Source organism: Camelus dromedarius, chromosome 14, assembly GCF_036321535.1.
Source record: "Camelus dromedarius isolate mCamDro1 chromosome 14, mCamDro1.pat, whole genome shotgun sequence".
NCBI lineage: Eukaryota > Metazoa > Chordata > Mammalia > Artiodactyla > Camelidae > Camelus > Camelus dromedarius.
Genome location: NC_087449.1, coordinates 39,612,903 through 39,633,026, shown reverse-complemented (window position 1 = coordinate 39,633,026; position 20,124 = coordinate 39,612,903). Strand labels below are relative to the sequence as shown.

The 20,124-nt window shown below is 43.8% G+C and overlaps 1 protein-coding gene across 9 annotated transcripts in view; it reads left to right on the top strand.

The window, feature by feature from the left end:
* ST3GAL3 (ST3 beta-galactoside alpha-2,3-sialyltransferase 3) overlaps positions 1 to 20,124 on the top strand; it is a 185,316-nt gene that overhangs the window by 76,799 nt on the left and 88,393 nt on the right. For all 9 annotated transcript variants that reach the window (XR_010383864.1, XR_010383863.1, XR_004140935.2 and 6 more), the window contains one exon: positions 16,138 to 16,180. Coding sequence is in view for 6 of the 9 variants with exons in the window: in XM_031465607.2 (XP_031321467.2) it covers positions 16,138 to 16,180 (43 nt within the window). In the remaining 3 variants the exon portion in view is untranslated. The remainder of the gene's footprint in view (positions 1 to 16,137; positions 16,181 to 20,124) is intronic.

Here is a 20,124-nt window from a genome sequence, read left to right as displayed (position 1 = left end):
CCATCTGGAAAACTTTGCCAATTGCTTTAAAAGTGTGCACTGAGGAGTTTGCAGTAGATGCTCCTTCCTCATTCAAAGTGGTCCAGGTTCATGGGAGAGGTGTCTGTTTTCTGTGCACATATCCTGGCTCAGAGAGTGAGGCGGAGGGCGCTGAGAGACCCCGGGCTCTGGGCACGCTGGAGTAGATGACCATCGGGGCTGTCCAGTAACATGCCGGCTAGTGAGAGTATCGCTGCTTCCTGAGGACATCCATCCACCCTGTTGCATGTTCACACGCATGCCCCCACATACTCGAATACACACCTCCTCCAGGAGATGCACTGCACTGTGTACTTGTGCCCAAGCACATGCAGGCCAACATACCCCTGCTTTTCCCTGTGTCTGTGGTGCAGGACAGACAAATTGGCACACCCTTGCTTTGACACAGTTCACCCAGGCTTAATGCAGCTTGACTCTCCCCTGTCTAAGGCAGTCTGCCTGCCCCACACTACTATGCTGTTGGCAGTGAACAAAAAGAGAAGATACTTTGATTCTTCAGTTCGCTGCCACCGCATCCCCAAGGGAGCCTTAGAATGACTTTACCTCATGAGAAGAGCATCTCTATGCATCAGGTCTCCATTTTTAGTTGAAGTTGGTGGTCCTTGTACCACAGGTGCTGCCTGTGAATAACAGGGAGACGTTGCTGGCCAGCTAAGGGCAGTGGACCCATTTTGCTCCCCTTGCCTGCAGTAGACTGATGTTTCACAGAGCAGCTGTGAGTTCAGGCCGTTGTGACAATGAGGACAAGGGGGAAGATGTTCAGAGAATATGATCACAGCTACCACTTGTTTAATATGGCCACTCATAGAGCCAGTACTCTCTGCCTTACCATGCTTCAGGTGTCCCTAATGAAATGCTGAGATGAGGGAGTCGCCTTAAGATAGAGTAGACAGATAAAAGCATTTTTAAATAGATGCAACATTGTGTCAATTCATATGGGAAAAAATGGAACAATTTTATAAAAGTTAAGAACTTCTATTAATCAGAGATACCATTAGGAGACTGAAAAGGCACTCCAGGGTGAAAAAAAGATACCTGCAACACAAATAACCAGCAAAGGGCTTGTTTCCAGAATAAGGAACTACAAAAATCAGCAGGAGTAAAGAAACAACCTAACATAGAGACAAGCAAAAGACCCGGGCAGGTGCTTCGCAAAAGAGGGCTCTAAATGACCGATAACTCTGTGGAAAGGTGTTGGATTGTGTTAGTACCTAGGAAAATGCAAAGTAGCGTTTCAGTTCTATATCACTGCCCATCTATCAAAACAAAGAAACTTGAAGAGCTGGTCATCCCAGGGCTGTTGAGGATGTGGTGCAGTGGAAGCTCTGAGGCTCCACTGGTCAGTGGGTAAGTTGGTTACAACCACTTTGGAAAAAACTTTGATGGTGTCTTGCTAAATTTGAAGGTACACCTACCCACGACCTGGCATTTCCTCCTCTAAGTATATTCCCTGCACAAATGGGATACATGTACAAGATACATATATAAGGACCTATTTCTGTCACTGAATGCAGCCGAAGGCTTGGACAGAATGCATTTAGCAGCTATTTGAGGACTCTGAAATATAAATAGTAGTAGACAGATTGGGGGAAAACTAGAATTAAACGTACCATCACACTGGCAGTGAATTTCTCATTTTTCCCCTGGTATCCCATGACCTGGACTCAAGGCAGCCTGAAACCTAGGCACAAACAGAGTGGACACCAGGGCACAAATGGAGAGAATTCCAGAGGACCTCTAGTTATGGCTCTAGGTATAAGACTCAGATGGAGGGAGAAATCCCAAGGGTTGTTTTTGTCTGTTTTCTTTATCCCTGGTCCCCAGGCAGTGCTCTCAGTGGAGGTGGTGGTAGTGCTGGTGGCAGCAGTGGGGCCTTCAAGCACCTGAAACTGAGGAAGGGAAACCTTCTCCTTGATCAAACCTTTCTCCCTGTAATCCCAAGACAGTAGGGTGAAGTCTAGTTTCTTTTCTGTCTCTCTGCCTTTTTGCTGTTTGGTCTCAGATTTGGGTACAGCTCAGGAAATGTGTGGCAGAAAGTGGTAACTAAAACTCCAGATTTGGGGCCAGAGAACCAAGAAGGGGAGTCTTAGTGACCTGGGAAGTGTACGGAGATAACAGAGAGGAAGGAGCTCAGGAAAGCGACTCCATAAAGCTGTGTGTGAACTTCTGGGCTCACCCTGAGCTGAGCATGTGTGCATCGGACTCACCAACACACCAAAATACTCTGAGAACTGAACCAAGGGATAGACCACCACCTGGGTCCCAGAATGGACGCTGGTGGTGCACACAGGGACACAGCTGAACAGGCTTTGATGAAACTGGCATTGAAACTACAACTCACAGAGGGCTGGTCAGATCTTGCCACCTAAATCCAACCTGGTTGATTGTCTGGTGAAACAAAAATATCAATATTCTCTACTGGATTTAAATAAGACCTAGTTTCATCATGTAATATTCAAAATATCTAGGATACAATCCAAAATTAATTATCATATGAAGAACCAGGAAAATCTCAACTTGCATGGGAAGAGACGGTCAACAGATGCCCATGCTGAGATGAAACAAATGTTGGGATAATCTGGCAGACTTTAAAGCAGCTTCTGTAAAAACACTCCCGAAAGTAAGGACAAACACCACTGAAATGAATGGAAAGATAGAACACGTTAGCTAAAGAAAGAAAAGATACAGAGGAGAACCAAATGGAGATATAAGAAAAAAAATACAGTAACTGAACATTTGAAAACTCAACTGAACAGACTCAATCACAAAATGGAGAAGACAGAGGAAAGAATCCGTGCACTTGAAAATGAAGCAGTAGAAACTATCCAATCTGAACAGCAGAAGAAAAAAGATTTTAAAAGTTGAATGGAGCCTCAGTGACTTGAGGGACAATACCAGAAGGTTTACCATCTGTGTTGTTAGATTCCCAGAAGAAGAGAAAGGGTGCGGTACAGAAGAAATACTGAAGACGTAATGGCTTAAACTTCCCAAATTTGGTGCCCAAGTGGGGTTTATCCTGGAAATGCAAGGCTGATTCAACATTCAAAAATCAGTCAATGTAACCTACCATATTAACTGTCTAAAGAAGAAAAACTACATGATCATGTCAATTGATGATGAAAAAGCCTCTGACAAAATTGAACATCTACTCATGATAAAAACTCTCAGCAAACTTCAAAAGGAACTTTTTCAAACTGATATAGGGCATCTACAAAAAACCTACAGCAAACATCATACTTAATGGTAAGAGACTGCTCTTCCCCTGAGATCAGGAACCACCCTTGAAAGTCCTAGCCAGTGTGGTAAGAAGAAAAAGAAATAAAAAGAATACAGGAAAGGAAGAAATAAAACTAACCCTCCCCGTAAGTGACATGATTGCCTACGTAGAAAGTGCCAAGGAATCTAAAAAGCAGTCCTAGAACTAATAACTGACAGGATACAAGATCAAAACACAAAAAATCAATTATATTTCTAGGTACTAGCAATGAATAATTGAAAATCAAAAATTTTTCTAAAAATTACAGTAGCCCCCCAACAAAATACCCCCTCATCTATAAATCTAATGAAATGTGTGGGATCTGTATACTGAAACTTGTTCTTCACCCATTTTCCCCCCATCTACCAAACCATTCAAGCCACAAACCTAGGAATGACCATAATTGTACTTTTTCCTCACTCTGTCCCACCTTTTCTGTCTTCACAGTGTGTTCTTGTCCAGCCAACTCTTTCTTTTAAAAAAAAAATTCTTTGTGTTTTTTTTTTGTTATTTTGGGGGGCAATTTTATTTGGTTCATTTATTTAAATGGAGGTACCAGGGATTGAACCCAGGACCTCGTGCATGCTAAGCACCGCACTCTACCACTGAGCTATACCCTCCCCTCCAGCCAACTCTTCCTAACACCACTGTCCAAGGTACCATCTCCTCCCCTCAAGACAAGTAAACATCTAACTGGTCTCTCGCCTCCCAGGGGTCCATTCTCCACGTTGTACCCAAAGTGACCTTTTAAAAATGTAAATCAGATCATATCTTTATCCCACTGAAATCTCTTCAGTGACTTTATGGTGCATTTAAAATCCAAATTCCATGACCTATAGGACCCGACTTGCTGGCTCCTACTCCAGTTTCTGTTTAATTATCTCAACACTTTCACTTTAGTCCATTTGCCCGTCACTGGCATGCCTGCCATTCCATGAATATGCCAAGTCCCTTCCTGCCCCAGGACCTTTGTACTCACTTTTCCTCTACCTCGACTGCTCTTACCTCCTGCCTTGCATGACTGTCTCAGGTCTTTATTCAAATGTCACCTCTGCAAGAACACCTTCCCAGACCACTTTATGTAAAGTATACAGTAGTCTACTCTCTTGACACCCAGGTCTTCTCTAAGAAGATATGTCTATTTCTTGTCAGCACTTATCCTTCCTGCAGAGTATCTACTTATTTTCCTGCAGACTGTTGGTCTCCCGAACTACAGTGTAGGTTTCATCTGGCCAGGGACCTTGCTTATCTTGTTCACCACTGTGTCCCTGGTACTTAAAACATTACCTGGCTCATAATAGGTTCTCAGTAAATATTTGTTGAATGAAGAGTAGAAAAATAGAAATAATAATGTCTATCACTTAACGAATGCTTAAAGATTACATAAACAATGGCATATCCATACAGTGGAATACTGTACAGCCATTAAAAATGATGATGAAACTTTATTTTTATTGACACAGAAGATGTTGAGGGTATTGTTGAGTGAATAAACAGAAACAAACAGCATATATATTGAGGTCACATGTAAGTTAAATTATATACACACATTCACACATATATTTGTAGAGATTTCTGGGAAGATGTTCACCAAAATATTTGCAGCAATTAACTTTAGGTAATGAGGGTTTTGAATGGTTCTTACCTCATTGTTTATAAGTTTTTTACATCTGAGTTTTTACAGTAAGTTTGTATTATTCCTGCAACTGGGAAAAAAAAGTTTTTGTTTGGAGAGAGGGACTCTGTCTTTGCTTGGTGATTATTTGTATATATCTACCCCATTAGGTGGTAAGCTCCATGAAGTTTCAGGTACAGTCTGCAGAGTGAATCATTTTTCCCATTTTCTGTCCCATCTGCTCTTTTGACAAATTGTCCTTCATAATCCTCCTGCAGCTTAGCACAGGATGCCCTGGATGGTCTGGACACACTTGGCATCACGAATAGAACTGAGTTCACTGCGTGCTTAGCTCTAGATGTCTGCTTTTTTCCCAGGACAGAGGGGAAATGGTGCATGACTTCTTTGCCTGCTTTGGGATGGGACTTCTACCCACCAATGGAGGTTCCACGCTCCATTGGCTCCCAGTACCGTCACAGCTGTGCTGTGCTTGGGTGAAGGGCTCATAGTCACAGGGGACTCCATCTTATCAGGAGCCCCTTGCGAGGCCTCTCTCCTCCCCCACAGCAGTGTACACCCGTTTGAGATTGGACTTCAGTTTGTGAATGTCTAACTTCTTTTACTGGGTCAGTTAAATTAGTCCAGGTCAGTGACTTTTTCTGTGTTTATTTTATAAAACCGCTTTTCCTATTTTAGTTTGTCTTTGATTAATTGATCCTATGTTATGATTTATTTTCCCGACTGGAAATGATGTGGGAGCTGTTTGCACTCTGGTCAGCCCCCCTGGGCCTCTGTTGACTCCCGTGGCTCATGTGTGAGCATGGATGGGCCTTTTGACACCACCCTGGGGCCAGGGTGGGAAGCAGTGGAAGATAACTGCTCTCGTGGCAGCTCTGCTGACATGAAGCTCTGCTTTTCTTGTTTCCTCTCAGGATCAGCGCAGCATAGAGTAAGGAAAAGAAGCTGCAGAGTCTGACCTGGGTCGGTTCAGCAACAGCCCAGCTAGTCCATGTTCTGGTTGTGGCCCTCTCTGATGCTCTGTTTCCTCCTCTGTAAAGCAGAGAAGATACCCAGCTCACGGGGGTCCCAAGCATCAAGCTGAGACTGTGGTCTAGAGGACTGAGCGCAGCATGAGTTCACAGCAGGTGCTCAGTCAGTTGTAATGCCCTCCATCTTCCCCTTTGTCTGGCCTGTCTGACCGTCCATTTGCAACTGTTGCCAACTTCTTCCTCCACCCAAGTCATGACATACATTACTTAGGTTTAATGTAGCCCATGACTTTTACTGGAGGCTGTACAGGGCCATTTCTTCAGAAATGCGGGATCTATTTGGGTCAGGTTAGGCCCTCATTCCATTTACACCTCTTCCCTCTGCGCTCAGCAATTCATCACAGCGCAGAGATTGGCGTCAAAGACCCCTTCGGAGAAGACCTGGCTGCAGAGCCATTTCTCCTGTGTGGTTGCAGTTTCCTTGCCTGATGGCCTGCCCTGCTTCTCCGGCTTTTGTGCATTCTGATACGAAGCACTGCAGTTATCTGATAGAACGAAGCCGTGTTTTTATCCCATAAGCTGAACTTTGTCTACTTCAATAATGTTCCTCAAGCTGGCCTTCCTGAGGAATATTCACTGTTGTCATTAGCAGCAGTTATTTCATATTCGTCTGCTTTGTGCAAAGCGCAGTGACAGCCGATGGGAATTTGTGGTGGTTCTTTAGAAAGGGAAGTGGGTCACTGGAGACGGAAAGTGCTGGTAGCACTGCTGGCTCACAGTGGGCACCTGTATTCCTGGAAAGTCCGTTTGGGGGCTCAGTGTACGGAGAGTGGGGCTAGAGTGGGGCACTTCCTTTCAGAGAGCTCTCCCTTCATCCTAGGATAGGATCCCACTGTGTAGCCAGTGCCCCAGCTGTTTATACATGAGAGTATAAGGAGGAAGTGATATTTGCACACCCTGCTAAGATAAGCATGAGGGGACTTAGGGTTATCTAAAGAGGGCATTGTGAAAACATCTGTAATTTTCTTTACATTATGGAATTACGAGGAGCAAAATGAAATACAAAGTATTATGGAACATATCAAATGTTGAATCGCTGTAAAACATAAAAAGAAATATTTTCAAGTTTTTAAGTTAAAAACTTGAGCTTGTTTCACTCATCTTTATCTCAGGCTGTATGCCTCTCAGGTGGTCAGTTTTCATAAATGTTCCATATATGCTTCAAAAGAATGTACATTCTCCACTTGTTGGATGTAGGATCCTCTGTAAACCAAGCTAGTTCAAATTTATTCATTATTCTCTTCAGATCTTCTGATTTCTCACAGATTTTGTAAGCCTGATTTTCCAGTGGTGTATGAGTTTCCCATGTGATGACAAGGGGCCCATTATATATTTCTCCTTGTAATTCTGTTAATTTTGCCTGATACAGAGGGAGGTTTCGTTATTAGGTGCATACACACTGTAGTGTGCGGTCCTTTTTGTTTATATCCAGTTTCTGAACCTCATAGGAGTTTAGATAAGTTCAGAACAATATATCCCTTTGGCAATGGAAGAGTTAATGGTTAATTTCAAAGACTCTTAAGCTTCTGAAAGGCACTTTATACATTCACAGGTCTGACTTGGTGCAGCTGCAGGAGAGGAAGAGCAGAGATTTGCATCATTCATGCAACTTCCCACCTGGAGCCGGGCAAGGACACACATGTGCTCTTTGGTTAGGGGCTCTTTTTTTTTTTTTTTTTTTTTTTTAATAATGCTGGGCTTCCCACCCTGGCTGAGGCAGGAAGCCTAAACCACCAGACTAAACATCGCTCCTTCACTGTGCAGCTGCGGTCTTGCTTCTTTGACACCTGGGAGGAGAGCACCTTCAGGTGCTGGTAGAGCTGTGCGTGTGCATCAGCACACATTGTGCCTGGTGGCTTGAGAGTCCCAGAGTCTTCCATCCTTATAGATTTGGGATCATTGGACTGCTGGTGAGATCAGATTCTTTCTGCCAGCTTCCCCAGAGGTGAATTGTCCCTGAAAAATTGGTACACTCAAAATAGCATTTCCATTTATAAGCTAAATTTACATGCAACCTCAAGAAACATTTGTACACAGTGAGATGCTCTGAGATCTGCAGCTTTGCCCAGACCCAGCAGTAAGAAGCTCTGCTCCTGTATTCCCAGAGCATTATGCCTGTGACTCCCTGATCGCTTTCTGTTCTAGTTTATATTCCCTAAAGATTGTGTGTTGGCTTTCCTGCTAGTCAGGGAACTCTGAGGAACTGGGTATAGATTAGACCATCAGTAACAAATTGGGAGTATGCCTCGTATTCAGTAATAGCTCATGAATATGAGAATAGAATGCTTATCAGATAAGATCCCTGGGAGAGCTGGAGATGGGGCAGTGACTGTTTACTCAGGGGTCTCAAGAAGGCTTTGCAGAGAAGGTTAAATTTTAGGCTTTTATAAATGGCAGGATGTAATTACCTTGGCAAATTTAGAATCATCAAAAGGGAACTCCAAAGTAAAAGCCAGAAACTGAAATTAGGGAAGAGTGCCTAAGAAGAACCAGGGCAAGGTCTCCATAGGCAGGTGACTTCGCTGTAATCAGCTGGATAGGCTGGAAACCAAGCATGGCCAGAGCAAGGGAAGCACCACTGTAAAAGGTGGTCGGACTAGTGACTGCTAGAGGCAGCAAGAGGTGGAGGAAGACAGGTCTTAGGAGGAAGTCAGTTCTTAGGGCTATTCACTAGGCCCTCTTGGTCGCTAGGTCACTCGTTCATTCTTCCATTCATTCAGCACATGTATGAGCCCCAACTGTGCCAGACCCTATATTAGGTACCAGAGATACAGACACATACAGTTAGGATTGTTTATTATAAGCAACAGAAACTGACCCTGGCTAACTTAAAACAGAAAGGAACTTATCAGAAGGACACGGTACCCACAGAATCAAATTAAAAGCCAAACCACTGGCCCTCAGAAAGAGCATGAAGGGCAGTGCTGGGAATTCGGGAATCTAGACTGGAACAGTGGTCCATCTCTTGGATGAAGCATTAGTAGAACTTCTAGTCTAGTGGAGGAGAGCCAGCAGGCAGAGTCTGATGAACGTATAATTACATTTGTATAAGGGAGTAACTATTATGAGGTCAAGTAGGTACACTGTAAAAGGAGCACGCATGCAGGAGGGACACAGCCCAGACAGGAGGGTCCAGGAGGCTCTGCTAAAAGAGGACGTTGGAACTAGGGTCTCAAAGATGAGTAGGAATCAAACCAAATAAAGAGACATTTTAGGCAGAAAAGAAACTGCTTCTAAGAGAAAGGCCTGTGTTGAGAGAACTCATGGCTCATTCAGAGAACTGAAAGAAGGCCCAAGTGGCCAGAGCACACAGCACATAGGGGAGAAGATAGTACAAGACAGAGCTGGAAAGGCAGCTAAGGCCCAGTCGTGAAGGTCCTTGTGGCGCTACAGAAACGTCTGCTAGATTTAGCTTTGGTGACAGCTGTATCTTGAAGGATGAGTTGAGTTTACCCAGTCAGCAAGGTGAATGGGGGCATTTCAGGTAGAGGGAACGTCACCTGTGACAGGTGTCAGGCATGACGGCTGCCTGGAGGGGGTGGCGGAAGGCAAGGCTGGAAGACAGGCGGAGACAGACTGCGCGGTTGCCGCATGGCCCAAGCAGCAGTGAAGGCTCCAGCAAAAGCAGCGGCCACGGTATAGGAAGGAGGATTTGTATTTAGAAATGAGAGAAATAGGGCACACCAAAACTTTCATTCTCAGAGGACTGAACGGTAATGCCATTACCAGAGAAACAACAGGGCTAGGGGGACAGGGGAAGGTAAGTCTGATTTTCAGCGTTTTGAGTTTGAGGTGACTCTGAGTCATTTAGGGGCAATGTGTAGGAAATACCCAATGTGAAAGGGGGTGGGGAATGATACTGTAAGTAAAGGGAAAGGCAGGCATGAAGATCTGGAGATGGTAAAGATACTTTGGAGGAAAATAAAATAGTTGAGTCTGGCTAGGACAGAAGTGTCAGGGCAAATGGGGCGACGCAGGGAGTCAAAAAGTGAACTTGAGATGATCATTACAGGTCAGATCATGAAGGTCCTTGTAAACCAAGAGACTGAGATTTATTCTGGGAACAACAGAGGCCATTTAGATTTTTGAGCAGTTATGACATAATCATATCTATCTTATAGAAAGCTAGCTCTGGTTACCTCATGGAGAATCCAGCAGAAAGAGACAAGATGGGACCCAGGGAAGCCTGGTAGGAGGCAGTTGCTAGTAATGCAGGTGAGAAGTGACGCTTAGTCAAGGATAGTAGAAATGGAGAAAAGTAAGTGGATTTGCGATCCACTTAGAAGATGAAATTAAAAGGGCGTGGTAGTGAATTAATGAAATAAGAGAGAAGCAAGAATCAGGGAGTTCTCTCAGGTTTCAAGCTTGGGCAGTTGGGTGAAAAGTGGTAGCATTCATTAGGGTAGGGAATACAGGAGGAGCTCTGTATGTGAGAGTGGTGAAAATGAACTCTGTGTGAGGCAGCCTGAGTTTCAAGTGCCTATAGGATATCAAAGTGGAAATGTCCAGGGGACAGCTGGGTACACAAGTCCAGAACTCAGGAGAGAAGGCTGGACAGGAAGGAGAACCCAAACAGAACCCAAGAGTCTTCCTAAGAGGAAACAGAGTTGAGAATTTGAGGGAACCAAGGCAGCCAGAATTCACGGGCAGAGTACAAGAGAGGAGAGAGCTGCACACAGAGAAAGCACTGGACTCCTCAGCTGATCAGAGCATGTGTGTGAGGAAACGACTGGAAGCCAGGGAAAGAACCTGGAAAGGAGGAGGCAGAATAACCCCTGCAGCTCACACCTAGGAATAGTGGGGAAATGCCACAATACATGGGGCATCACATAGCGTACTCAGAAGGGTATTGCCTTGGCAGAGGGGCAAAATTAGTAACGGTGCAAATTAGCCATAGACTAACGTCCACTTTTGCCTCTAACCCTCACCCTACATAGCTTAAAAGCAAGCCTTGAAATGATCAAACTGTTTCTAAGTAATTTAAGTGCACTTCAAAAATACTTAAGGAATGCACAAATATCCTGCACCCAACATGGGAAAATGCATATTATTGGCATCCAATCAAGAATGACCGGGCAATTCAGAAAAGCTTGAAAGTACAACCCATAGTGAGGGGGGAAACCAATCAATAGAATCAGACATAGAGATGACACAAATGATAGAATTAGTAGGCAAAGACATTAAAATATATTCCATACTTCAAGAAGGTAGAAGAAAGCATGAGGATATCAAGGAAAGACATGTAGGATATAAGAAAGAAACCTAGAGCTAAGAAAATAGTTTTTGAGATGAAAGTATACTAAATAAATAAATAGCAAATTAGACACTGCAGAAGAAAAAACAGTGAACTAGAAGAGACATCAGTACTATCCAAAATGAAATACAGAGTGAAAAATTACTGGAAAGAAATGAACAGAGCATCAATCAATGAGTGGTGGGACTTCATGCAGCTTGACGCATGTGTAGTCAGAGCCCCCAGGAGAGAGGGGAGGGCAGGAAATTTTTTGAGGGAATAATGGCCAAGATTTTTTCAAGTTTGATTAAAACTTTAAACCCCCAGATCCCAGAAGCTCAGCAAACCCCAAACACAAGGAAAATGATGAAAAGTGCAGCACAGCACTTCATAAGCATTCCCTTCTCACTACCCACAGGTCCTTAGCATTTGAGAGAAAAAGCAGCTGCCCCTTGAGAGCCGCAGGAAAAGCCCAGTCTCGCAGGGCAGAGCCAGGCTTCAGGTCGGCCAGAAGGTAGAGGGAAGTAAGCCAGGTAGTTGGCATCGGAAGTTCAGAGGGCATCATGAGACAGATTTAAAGAGGAGACTGGACAGGGAAGAGAAAACCCACAGCAGAATGTGGATGTGAGAAGAAAGTCCGTGGCCCATTTTAGCGGTGGTCGTACCTATTGTATCTGGGAGATTCAGCCAGCTCTATGTTTTCCAAGGACTTCTGCTGTTCCCAGGAGCTTTTATTTGTTCAGGACAGCACGTTCCTCCTTCTGGTAAAATGCTCCTTCTAACCAGATGTGTCATGTTGGAATCAGAATTTGATACAAACCCCATCTCCTTGAGCACTGTGACGAAGACAGGGGTGAGGAGCTGATGCAAGCTAGACCACTTCGATCCCTTCCCGGGGAGTTTGCCATCAGGAGCAGAGACCGGGTCCATCCCCTTCTCAGTGGCTGAGCTGAAGATTCAGCCTGCAAGTTGCTGCCGGCTGTTTCCTGACTTAGGAGGAGAGCTAGTCAGGGACAGCAGAGCTAACCGAGGGAAGCCTGAAGCCTGCTGGCGTTCGAGTCCCTTTCGGTCTTCCCCGAAGTCGTCTGCACCCTGACCCTTCCCACGCTTTGGTTATGTGAAACAAACCAAACTGCCCTACTTGCCTAAGCTGGTACAACCAGTATGTTGGACATGCAGGAAACATCAGGGGATAATCACAGCCACTTTCATTGGTCTCTCTCTGTCCCGTTAAGATGTTTTCAGTGCGGGAGGTCCAGAGAATTTTTTGGTACCTATGAGGTAATAAGAATCCTGTGGTCACATTGAGTCACCAGTTCCAAAATTAGAGCGTCCCCGCCTTATATAATAGTCGCAGCTTTCAGTTCATTCAGAGCTGCCCCCGCATCAGGGCTTAGTACCAGCAATGCTGACCCAGGGAAGGGGATGTGCCCTGCTTGTCCTTCTCCCACTGGTCCCTCAGTCGCTGGCTGCAGTTTCTGACCTCTGGAATTGGTGGGGAAGGGAGAGAGAGAATGAGCAGAGAAGACAGAAGATAGTGTCGGCACTGCGCTGGCAAGTGTGTTAAGCTGACTCTTGTGGGGTGCTCTCATAGACGTTTTGGAGACCACTCTCTCTAGGGACCTCTCCTCTGCAGGTCCCCTGATGTGGGTCATGCACTCACAAAAACCCTGTCGCTCACTCCTGTAGCTCCTGGGACTCCCAATGTCCATTCTCACTTCTGTTTGCTGAGGACCCAACAGCCCTCTGGGCAGATCTTTTGGAAAGGACCTGAAACAACCAAATACTAGCTTATTCATGCCTCCTTCTCTGCAACAAATTCTAGAGGTCAGTTCTGATGCAGCTCTATCCTCCCCAGCCAGCCCATCTTGCGTCCTTCGTACTTCTCAGGTAGAACTCAGGCACCTGGCAGTCCGCTGTGTTTCTCATTCTTTACGGGTCATGTGTTGAGCTTCCCTCACCAGGCTTAAGTAAGAGACAAGTACTAAGGGAGGTGGAGTTCTGCCCCTTCAGGGTAGTGGAGTTCATACACTGCTTTCTCCGTAGAAATTCTTCAAGTCCTCTCTCTTTTAATCTCTCACCATCAGTTACTTTTATATTTGATGTAGGAGAGCCTTTAGAATTATGTAACACATTTTCAGATATTACCTTAGAAAACTTAAAACCTAGTCTAGCATCTCACTTCAGTGTCTGAAAATTTACCATCCTAGAGGCTGGGCTAAAACTTTCTTAGCATCCTGTTAGAATTTGACTTGGATTTATGACCAATGTGACCAAATAATCCTGATAACAATAGTCAACAAATATTTATGAAGCATCTCCTGTGTGCAGCCACAAAAGAGAGCTGCTTCTAGCCCTCCTGAGCTGCTCATCCAGGGCAGCATTTACAGACCAGCGGCCTGCTGGCTGCGTCCTGCCCCTGGGCATACTGTGGTTGAGCCTCATAATCGTTAATTTTTTTCTTGAATCTTTTGCCAATATTTACAAATTGAGAAATTTTACCTTAGAAGTTCCAGATTCTTGGCTTTAAAAAATTAGAAAATGTGGCAACGCCAGGCCTGCACTGCTCCTTGGTGTAGTTGGCTGGAGGTGGGGGAGGCTGCTCTTTCCGACAGGGCATAGCGTCTCCAGATGGACTCCGTTCCCTTTTGGTGGCTCTGAGACCTGAAGCCAGTGTCAGTTGCCATTTACCATTGGGCGCATGCAGTTACCTTTTCTTAAATTAAGAGTAAAATGAAATGTCTCTGGTACTTGTGTCTCTTAACAAAAGAGAACAAATAACAGATAGTCCAAGAGAGCCATGGAAGGACAGGACATAATTGATTTAGAAATGCAAAGTGTTCTTACATATTTAATGTGCAATTAGTGTGTGTGCGTGTAAAACAGAACTTAAGATGCCATTGGAAAATGACCCACGGATATAATTATGGTTACTATACAAAAATAAGTGATGAAAAAAGACCTTTCAACAGGATCTGTTTTCAGTGCAGCTAAAGTAAGTGGTGTGAGCTGCTGTGAGAGGGCATTACATTCTCCCACTTCTCTGGTTTATGTTATCTTCTTGCTTGGCCCCTGACATTTGAGTTTGCAGCAAAGGAAAAGCATTCTCTGGCCTCTCTGGAGGGAATCAGCCAAAGTGTGGATTCATCGTATGTCCAAGGAAGTCTTAGCTCGGGTCTGAGGAGCGGCAGGAGGGTTTCCCCAGTGTTATGGCCACGTGGGGAAAAAGCAGCAGGTGTTGGCAAGTTAACGAGGTTTTCTTTTTCATGCAGTGATAAAATAGGATTGAAAGAGCATTAAAATTTGAAACTAACTCTTTTGGCAAATTTTGTTTTCAGTTTATTTTAAAAATTGAAATCTTATTGATTTTTTAGAAGTTCCTGATGTATTAAGCAAAGTGTCTCATCCATTCATCTGAATTAGAGCAAAACCAGGATTATTTTGAGGAAAGGCTTTCACTTGCCTGAGCGTATTCTCTTGGAAGGCAAGCCTTCTGTTGAGTTGTGTGTCCTAGTTGGTTTATCTTCCGTTTTAGTAGGAGGAATTATTCTCTCCCCGAAGCTCAGCTGCTTGTGAAAGCACACAGTCTGGCCTTAATTGGCCTTGCAGAGTGGCTCTTGTGAGATACTTGTCCGTGTGTGTAACTTCCCTCTTTAGCCATTCATTGCTTATTAAAGACTGAATTCCTTGAAAGCCGTGCTGTATGGCCTTTTCCAAAGTTGTTTGGTCTTGGTATTCTGTTTTATCCTCAAATTAAGCCAGGCCAGCTGAGAGCTGCATTCCTAGACCACCTTATTTTGACACAGCACTCTATACACACACACACACACACACTCCAGTCATTGAACAGAGCTATATGAAACAATCTTATAACACTTTCTGTCATTTCTTTTTTTTTTAATTGAAGTACTGTCAGTTATAATGTGTCAGTTTCTGGTGTACAGCGCAATGTCCCAGTCATACATATACATACATATATTTGTCTATCATTTCTTTATAAAAATATGTTTGAGGACACAGGAAACTTCTCTGAAGTGTTATTACCAGAAAGAGCTAGGATTCTCCTAGTTTATTTCATGGATACTCTAAACCATTGTATCAGTGCTTTGCACTTAGTTTCAGCTGTGAGAAATCTTGGGGCTAGATCTGTAATCCTTTTCCAGCAAACACATAAAAGCTTAGGACATCTACTTTTGGCATTCTTATCCTGGCTGCTTTTTATTATTTTTCCTATGCTTATTTCCCCCTTGTCCCCAGATTTCTTCTTTTTTAAAATCTTGTACTGCATACAGTTTTTAAAATCTTCTTCAACTTCATTTTAGAATGAGGCAAGATACAGAGAAATTAAATAAAATAATGATTTATCATTTGTTTCAAACATCTTACCAGGTTTTTTTTAGATTTCATTTTAAATTTCCTACCCTTTATTAAATCAAATCTATCACTTCTTTGTAATTGTCATGAAGAGGATCACTGCCATGGGTTTGAGGACCCTTGGCTGCCATATCTTCACCCCAAAGTTAACATGGCTGATTCAGCACAAATCTGAGAACTCAGAGCTTAGAGAAAGCAGAGACTGCTTCTGACCCTCTTACTTCTCCAGGGGTCCCGTGTTGTGGTTTACTAAATTTCAGCTTCAAGCACAACATTTGAACAGGAAGGCAGTTACAGACCAGCATAGGCCTGTTTGGCCTACAAGGCCTAGGAAGTACCGGCATGGAACCTGGTCCTTCACAAGGCAGGTGTTCAGCAAGAGTGTGGTGACTTAACTTTATTTGCAGCTTAGGTGTTTGGATCTGTCCTTTGAAGCAGTTGTCTGCCACCCCTGGTCAGGGCCTGGGGAATGCAATCTGCTCCTGTCACCCATGTTCCTGGGGAATGCAATCTCCTAGTGTCAGCTGTGCTCGACATCACTGACATTTCCTGCTTTGCTTTTCTTTTTCAGAGTATGATCGTTTGGGCTTCCTCCTGAAGCTGGACTCTAAACTGTGAGTAGAATGAGAGCAAGCCTTGACTGTGTGGTAGAGAGCTCTGTGAGAGCTGGGGGCCAATCCTGGAGGGTCATCTCTCACCACCCCTGGGGTTGTTGGGGGATTCCCAGGGCCTCTGTCCTCAGTCTGTCGGCAGAATCCTGGAGTCTGCTGGGGCCCAGAGAGGATGGGGTTGTGGGTACAAACATAAGGCCTGGCAGACACAGACAGCTCATTACAGAAGGAGCCACTGCCAGGAGTTTGAGGGATGAGAAGGAAAGTCCTCTGCTGCAGAGTGGAGGGTGATTGAGTTGCAGCAGGAGGCGGTGGCCTTTCAAAGATGCTCTGCAGCCTGGCATGCAAAACCTCCCATGATCAGCTTTCCTCCCCACCTTAACTCCTGTCACTCTCCCATGGGTAAACCCTCCCTTTCCCTCTCTCTGCCTTTGCATGTGTTTGTTATCTGTGTCTGCAATCCCCTTTCCTTGCTTGTCCACTGGGAAAACTCAAAGGCCACCTCCCTACACGAAATGATCTCTTCCTCTGCTTCCTGTGAATTTTCTGCCTCTGGCACCCATTATCTCATTATTTTATAATTAACCATGTAATAGTTATTAATTTAAGTAACAGCACAGTCTTGGAGCTGGGCCAAGCTGGGTTCAAATCCCAGATTGCCATCTACTTTCTTTCTGACTTGGGGCAGGCCACTTAACCACTCTAAGCCTCAGTTTCACCTGTAACATAAGGATGTGAATATGCCTCCCTCACAGGGTTGTGGTAAGGATTGAATTGAAATGATGAATTCACAGGGGCTTTCAAGTAAGTATCTAATCCTTTCAGTATCCTCCCTGTTCTAGCCCTCTCAGTCTCCCTAGCACCTAGGCAGGGCTGGCATGTGTGTGTTAGGTGCTCAGTAAACATGAATACACGGAGCCTGGATGACAGCTGGATACCTGTGCTCTTCCCTCGTTAGACTGGGCTGCCTTGAGATGGGGCTGAATCCCCTCTGTGCTCGTGCCCTGCACAGCACCTCTCACATGGTTGATGTGCAGTAAATGGTTGCAGAACTGCCTGTGGCTCCTTTCTGTGGTTAGTCATCTTCATATGCCTCTGCCCTTGGCCCGTACCAGACAGACGTGAAAGGTCAGAATTATGTCCCCTTTCTTTCCTCTTTTGCACGAGGCCTTGACCACAATTGCTTCTGATGGTGACGGCTGCACCTACCTACAAGACCTCAAACCTGGGGTTGTTTGGCTTTCCTGCTGAGTTGTCTGGCATCTAGCCCCCTTACCCTGGCATCTGGCTTCTTGGCCCTGGTGCCTCTTCCTATGAGTTCAGGCATTGTAATTCTCTCAGTTTTTATATATCGTGGAGGCAGCCATGAGGGAAGAGTGGTCTGTTCTTTATACCAAGCTAGTAGAGAGATGTCAGCGACGTGTTAACACCTGGGGAATCGGGCTGGATTATGCTAGTAATTCACAGCCTTCACCCTTAGAAAATTCTTGTTTTAGTGCTCTGGGCAAAAAACAAATCAGGAATAAGCTATAAGAAGTGAAATACAACCAGAATGGAAGAGATGTAGTAATTTACCAAGTCGAATCACGTTGATGAACGAAAGACATGTTACCCAGGACATGCTAACTACAGTATTTAACCTGTCTTCAGTGGTGTAAGGGGGGATTAGGAGGGCATTCCTGCCCTGCTCTCCTGACAGCTGGGTGGTACACAGTAGGTGGTGTACCAGGCCAGTTCCATAAACCGTTGGAATCAACTTGGTCTTTAGCCCAGAGAATTGGTTTGGCCTCATTAGATTTAACTCCCAATTTAAGGTATAAGCTAGAACATTCCTGCCTCTTACTGCAAAGGTTTTTCCAATCCAGTGCTGTCTTCAGAACAAAGCACAGATCTGTGGGAAAGGTTTTTAATCTGCTTTCAGGGAGAAGTTTCCAAGTTAAAGATTCTGGGTTTTAGAAGGAATTCCTTAGCAATGCTCAGTTTTCCCCTTATGAAGTCTTTCTCTGCTGTGTTGTGTTCTATTTCTGATGTATAGGAAAGATCCTGAACTAGGATCAAACTGGATTTGATACAATTATGAGCAGCCCTTGCTGCATAGAATTATACGGCCCTATATAATTGATTTTAGCTCTCTGGATCACAATTTTCCCTTATGAAAAATATAGATAATAATACCCACTTCCTTAGGTTTTTATGAAGAATAAAAGAAAGAGTTCTATAAAGTATGAATAAATATGCAAATGTAAGAATTGCTTTTTATTTACTTTGATTGATTTGTTTAGCTTCTGTAGTAAAAGAATTCTTATGTTCTGGAAAATTTTAAGCCATTATGTCTTTAAATACTGCCTCTATCCCACTTTCTCTCTCTACTCCTTTTCTGAAACTCTGATTAAGTGTTAGACCTTCCCATTCTAGCCTCCAGGTCTACTGACTTCCGTATTTTCCATCTTTTGATGCTTTCTGCATTAAGCTGGAACCCCGAAAGACTCAGCATAAGGATAAACTAGGACTAAACCTGCACCCCTAAACCAGGACTGCAGGGAAGATTGCCAGAGCCCTGAGTGGATCAGGGCACTAAGTCTATAAAAAAGAAACTCTTGATATTCACAGCGAGGGCTCTCATCACTCAGGTGAGCCCTCAAACCATGAACTCAGTCCAGGACATTCCAGGCTGGTAGTGCCTTCGAGCTCCTGGCAGAAGCAAATGCAGACCCTTTCTGGAGGAAGACATGAGTTCTTTACAAATAACTTTTCAAGGAAATGAATAGCTCAAGGTGAAAAATAACTAAGCACACAGGAAACAAGGCTCCATTAGGGAGAACCATGAACAACAACAAAGGGGGACCTACGAAGACTTCTGAAATTGGAATTATCAGACACAGTTTATAAAGCAATTAGATACACTGTATTTGAGGAAATAAAGATAAAAATTGAACTATATATATATAAAGGGAAGTATAAAAAGCAAAATAGTAGATTGGAAAAACAAAAATTCTAGAATTGAAAAATACATTGACCAAAATTAAAAACTCAATAGAAGGATTTAGCAGCTGATTAGATACAGTTGAAGACAGAATTAGTGAACTTGAAGCTAAGTCAGAAGAAATGACTAAAACAGAGGTTGGCCAGCTTTTTTTTTGTGAGGAGCCAGTCAGTATTTCAGGGTTTGGGGACTTCACTGTCTGTGTCACAACTACTCACCTTTGCTGCTGTAACATGAAAGCACGCACAGGCAGCGCATGGACAAGTGAGTATGGCTGTAGCTGTAGCCAATAAAACTTTATTTACAGGCACTGTAATTTCAATTTCATGTAACTTTTACGTCATTAAATATTATTCTTCTAATTTTTTTAATCAACCATTAAAAATGTAAAAGATGTTCCTAACTCCACAGACCATACAAAAAACAGATAGCAGGTCAGATTTGGCCCACAGATCATACTTGGCTGGCCCTTCATTGAGAGTGCAGTACCAGTGTATCTGCATGAGAAGTGCCTCCCCACCCTAGGTGTTCTCAAATCTTGAAATCCGTTTACAGTTGACCCTTGAGCTACACGGTTTTGAACTGCAGTGAGTCCGCTTCTACGTAGATCTTTTCAACAGTAAACACTGTAGCACTACACGGTCTGCCATTGATTGCATTCGTGCATGTGCGATTGCATATATGGAGGGCTGACTGTAAGTTATATGCAGATCTTTGACTGTGTGGAGGGTCAGCGCCCCTAACCACCTTGTTGTTCAAGGGGCAACCATATATAGAAATATTCTATTAATTATTATTATTAAAATATAGAAATCTTCCTAAAATATCTCTATATCCAGTGATACTCCAAACATCTGGAAATAGATGTTTTGGGGTTTTTTTTTTCTTCACTGTATTCTTTTAATTACGTCTTTGCAGAGTAACTAGTTTCCTATTTCCTTTGAGGGTTCCCTCAATTCTTGTA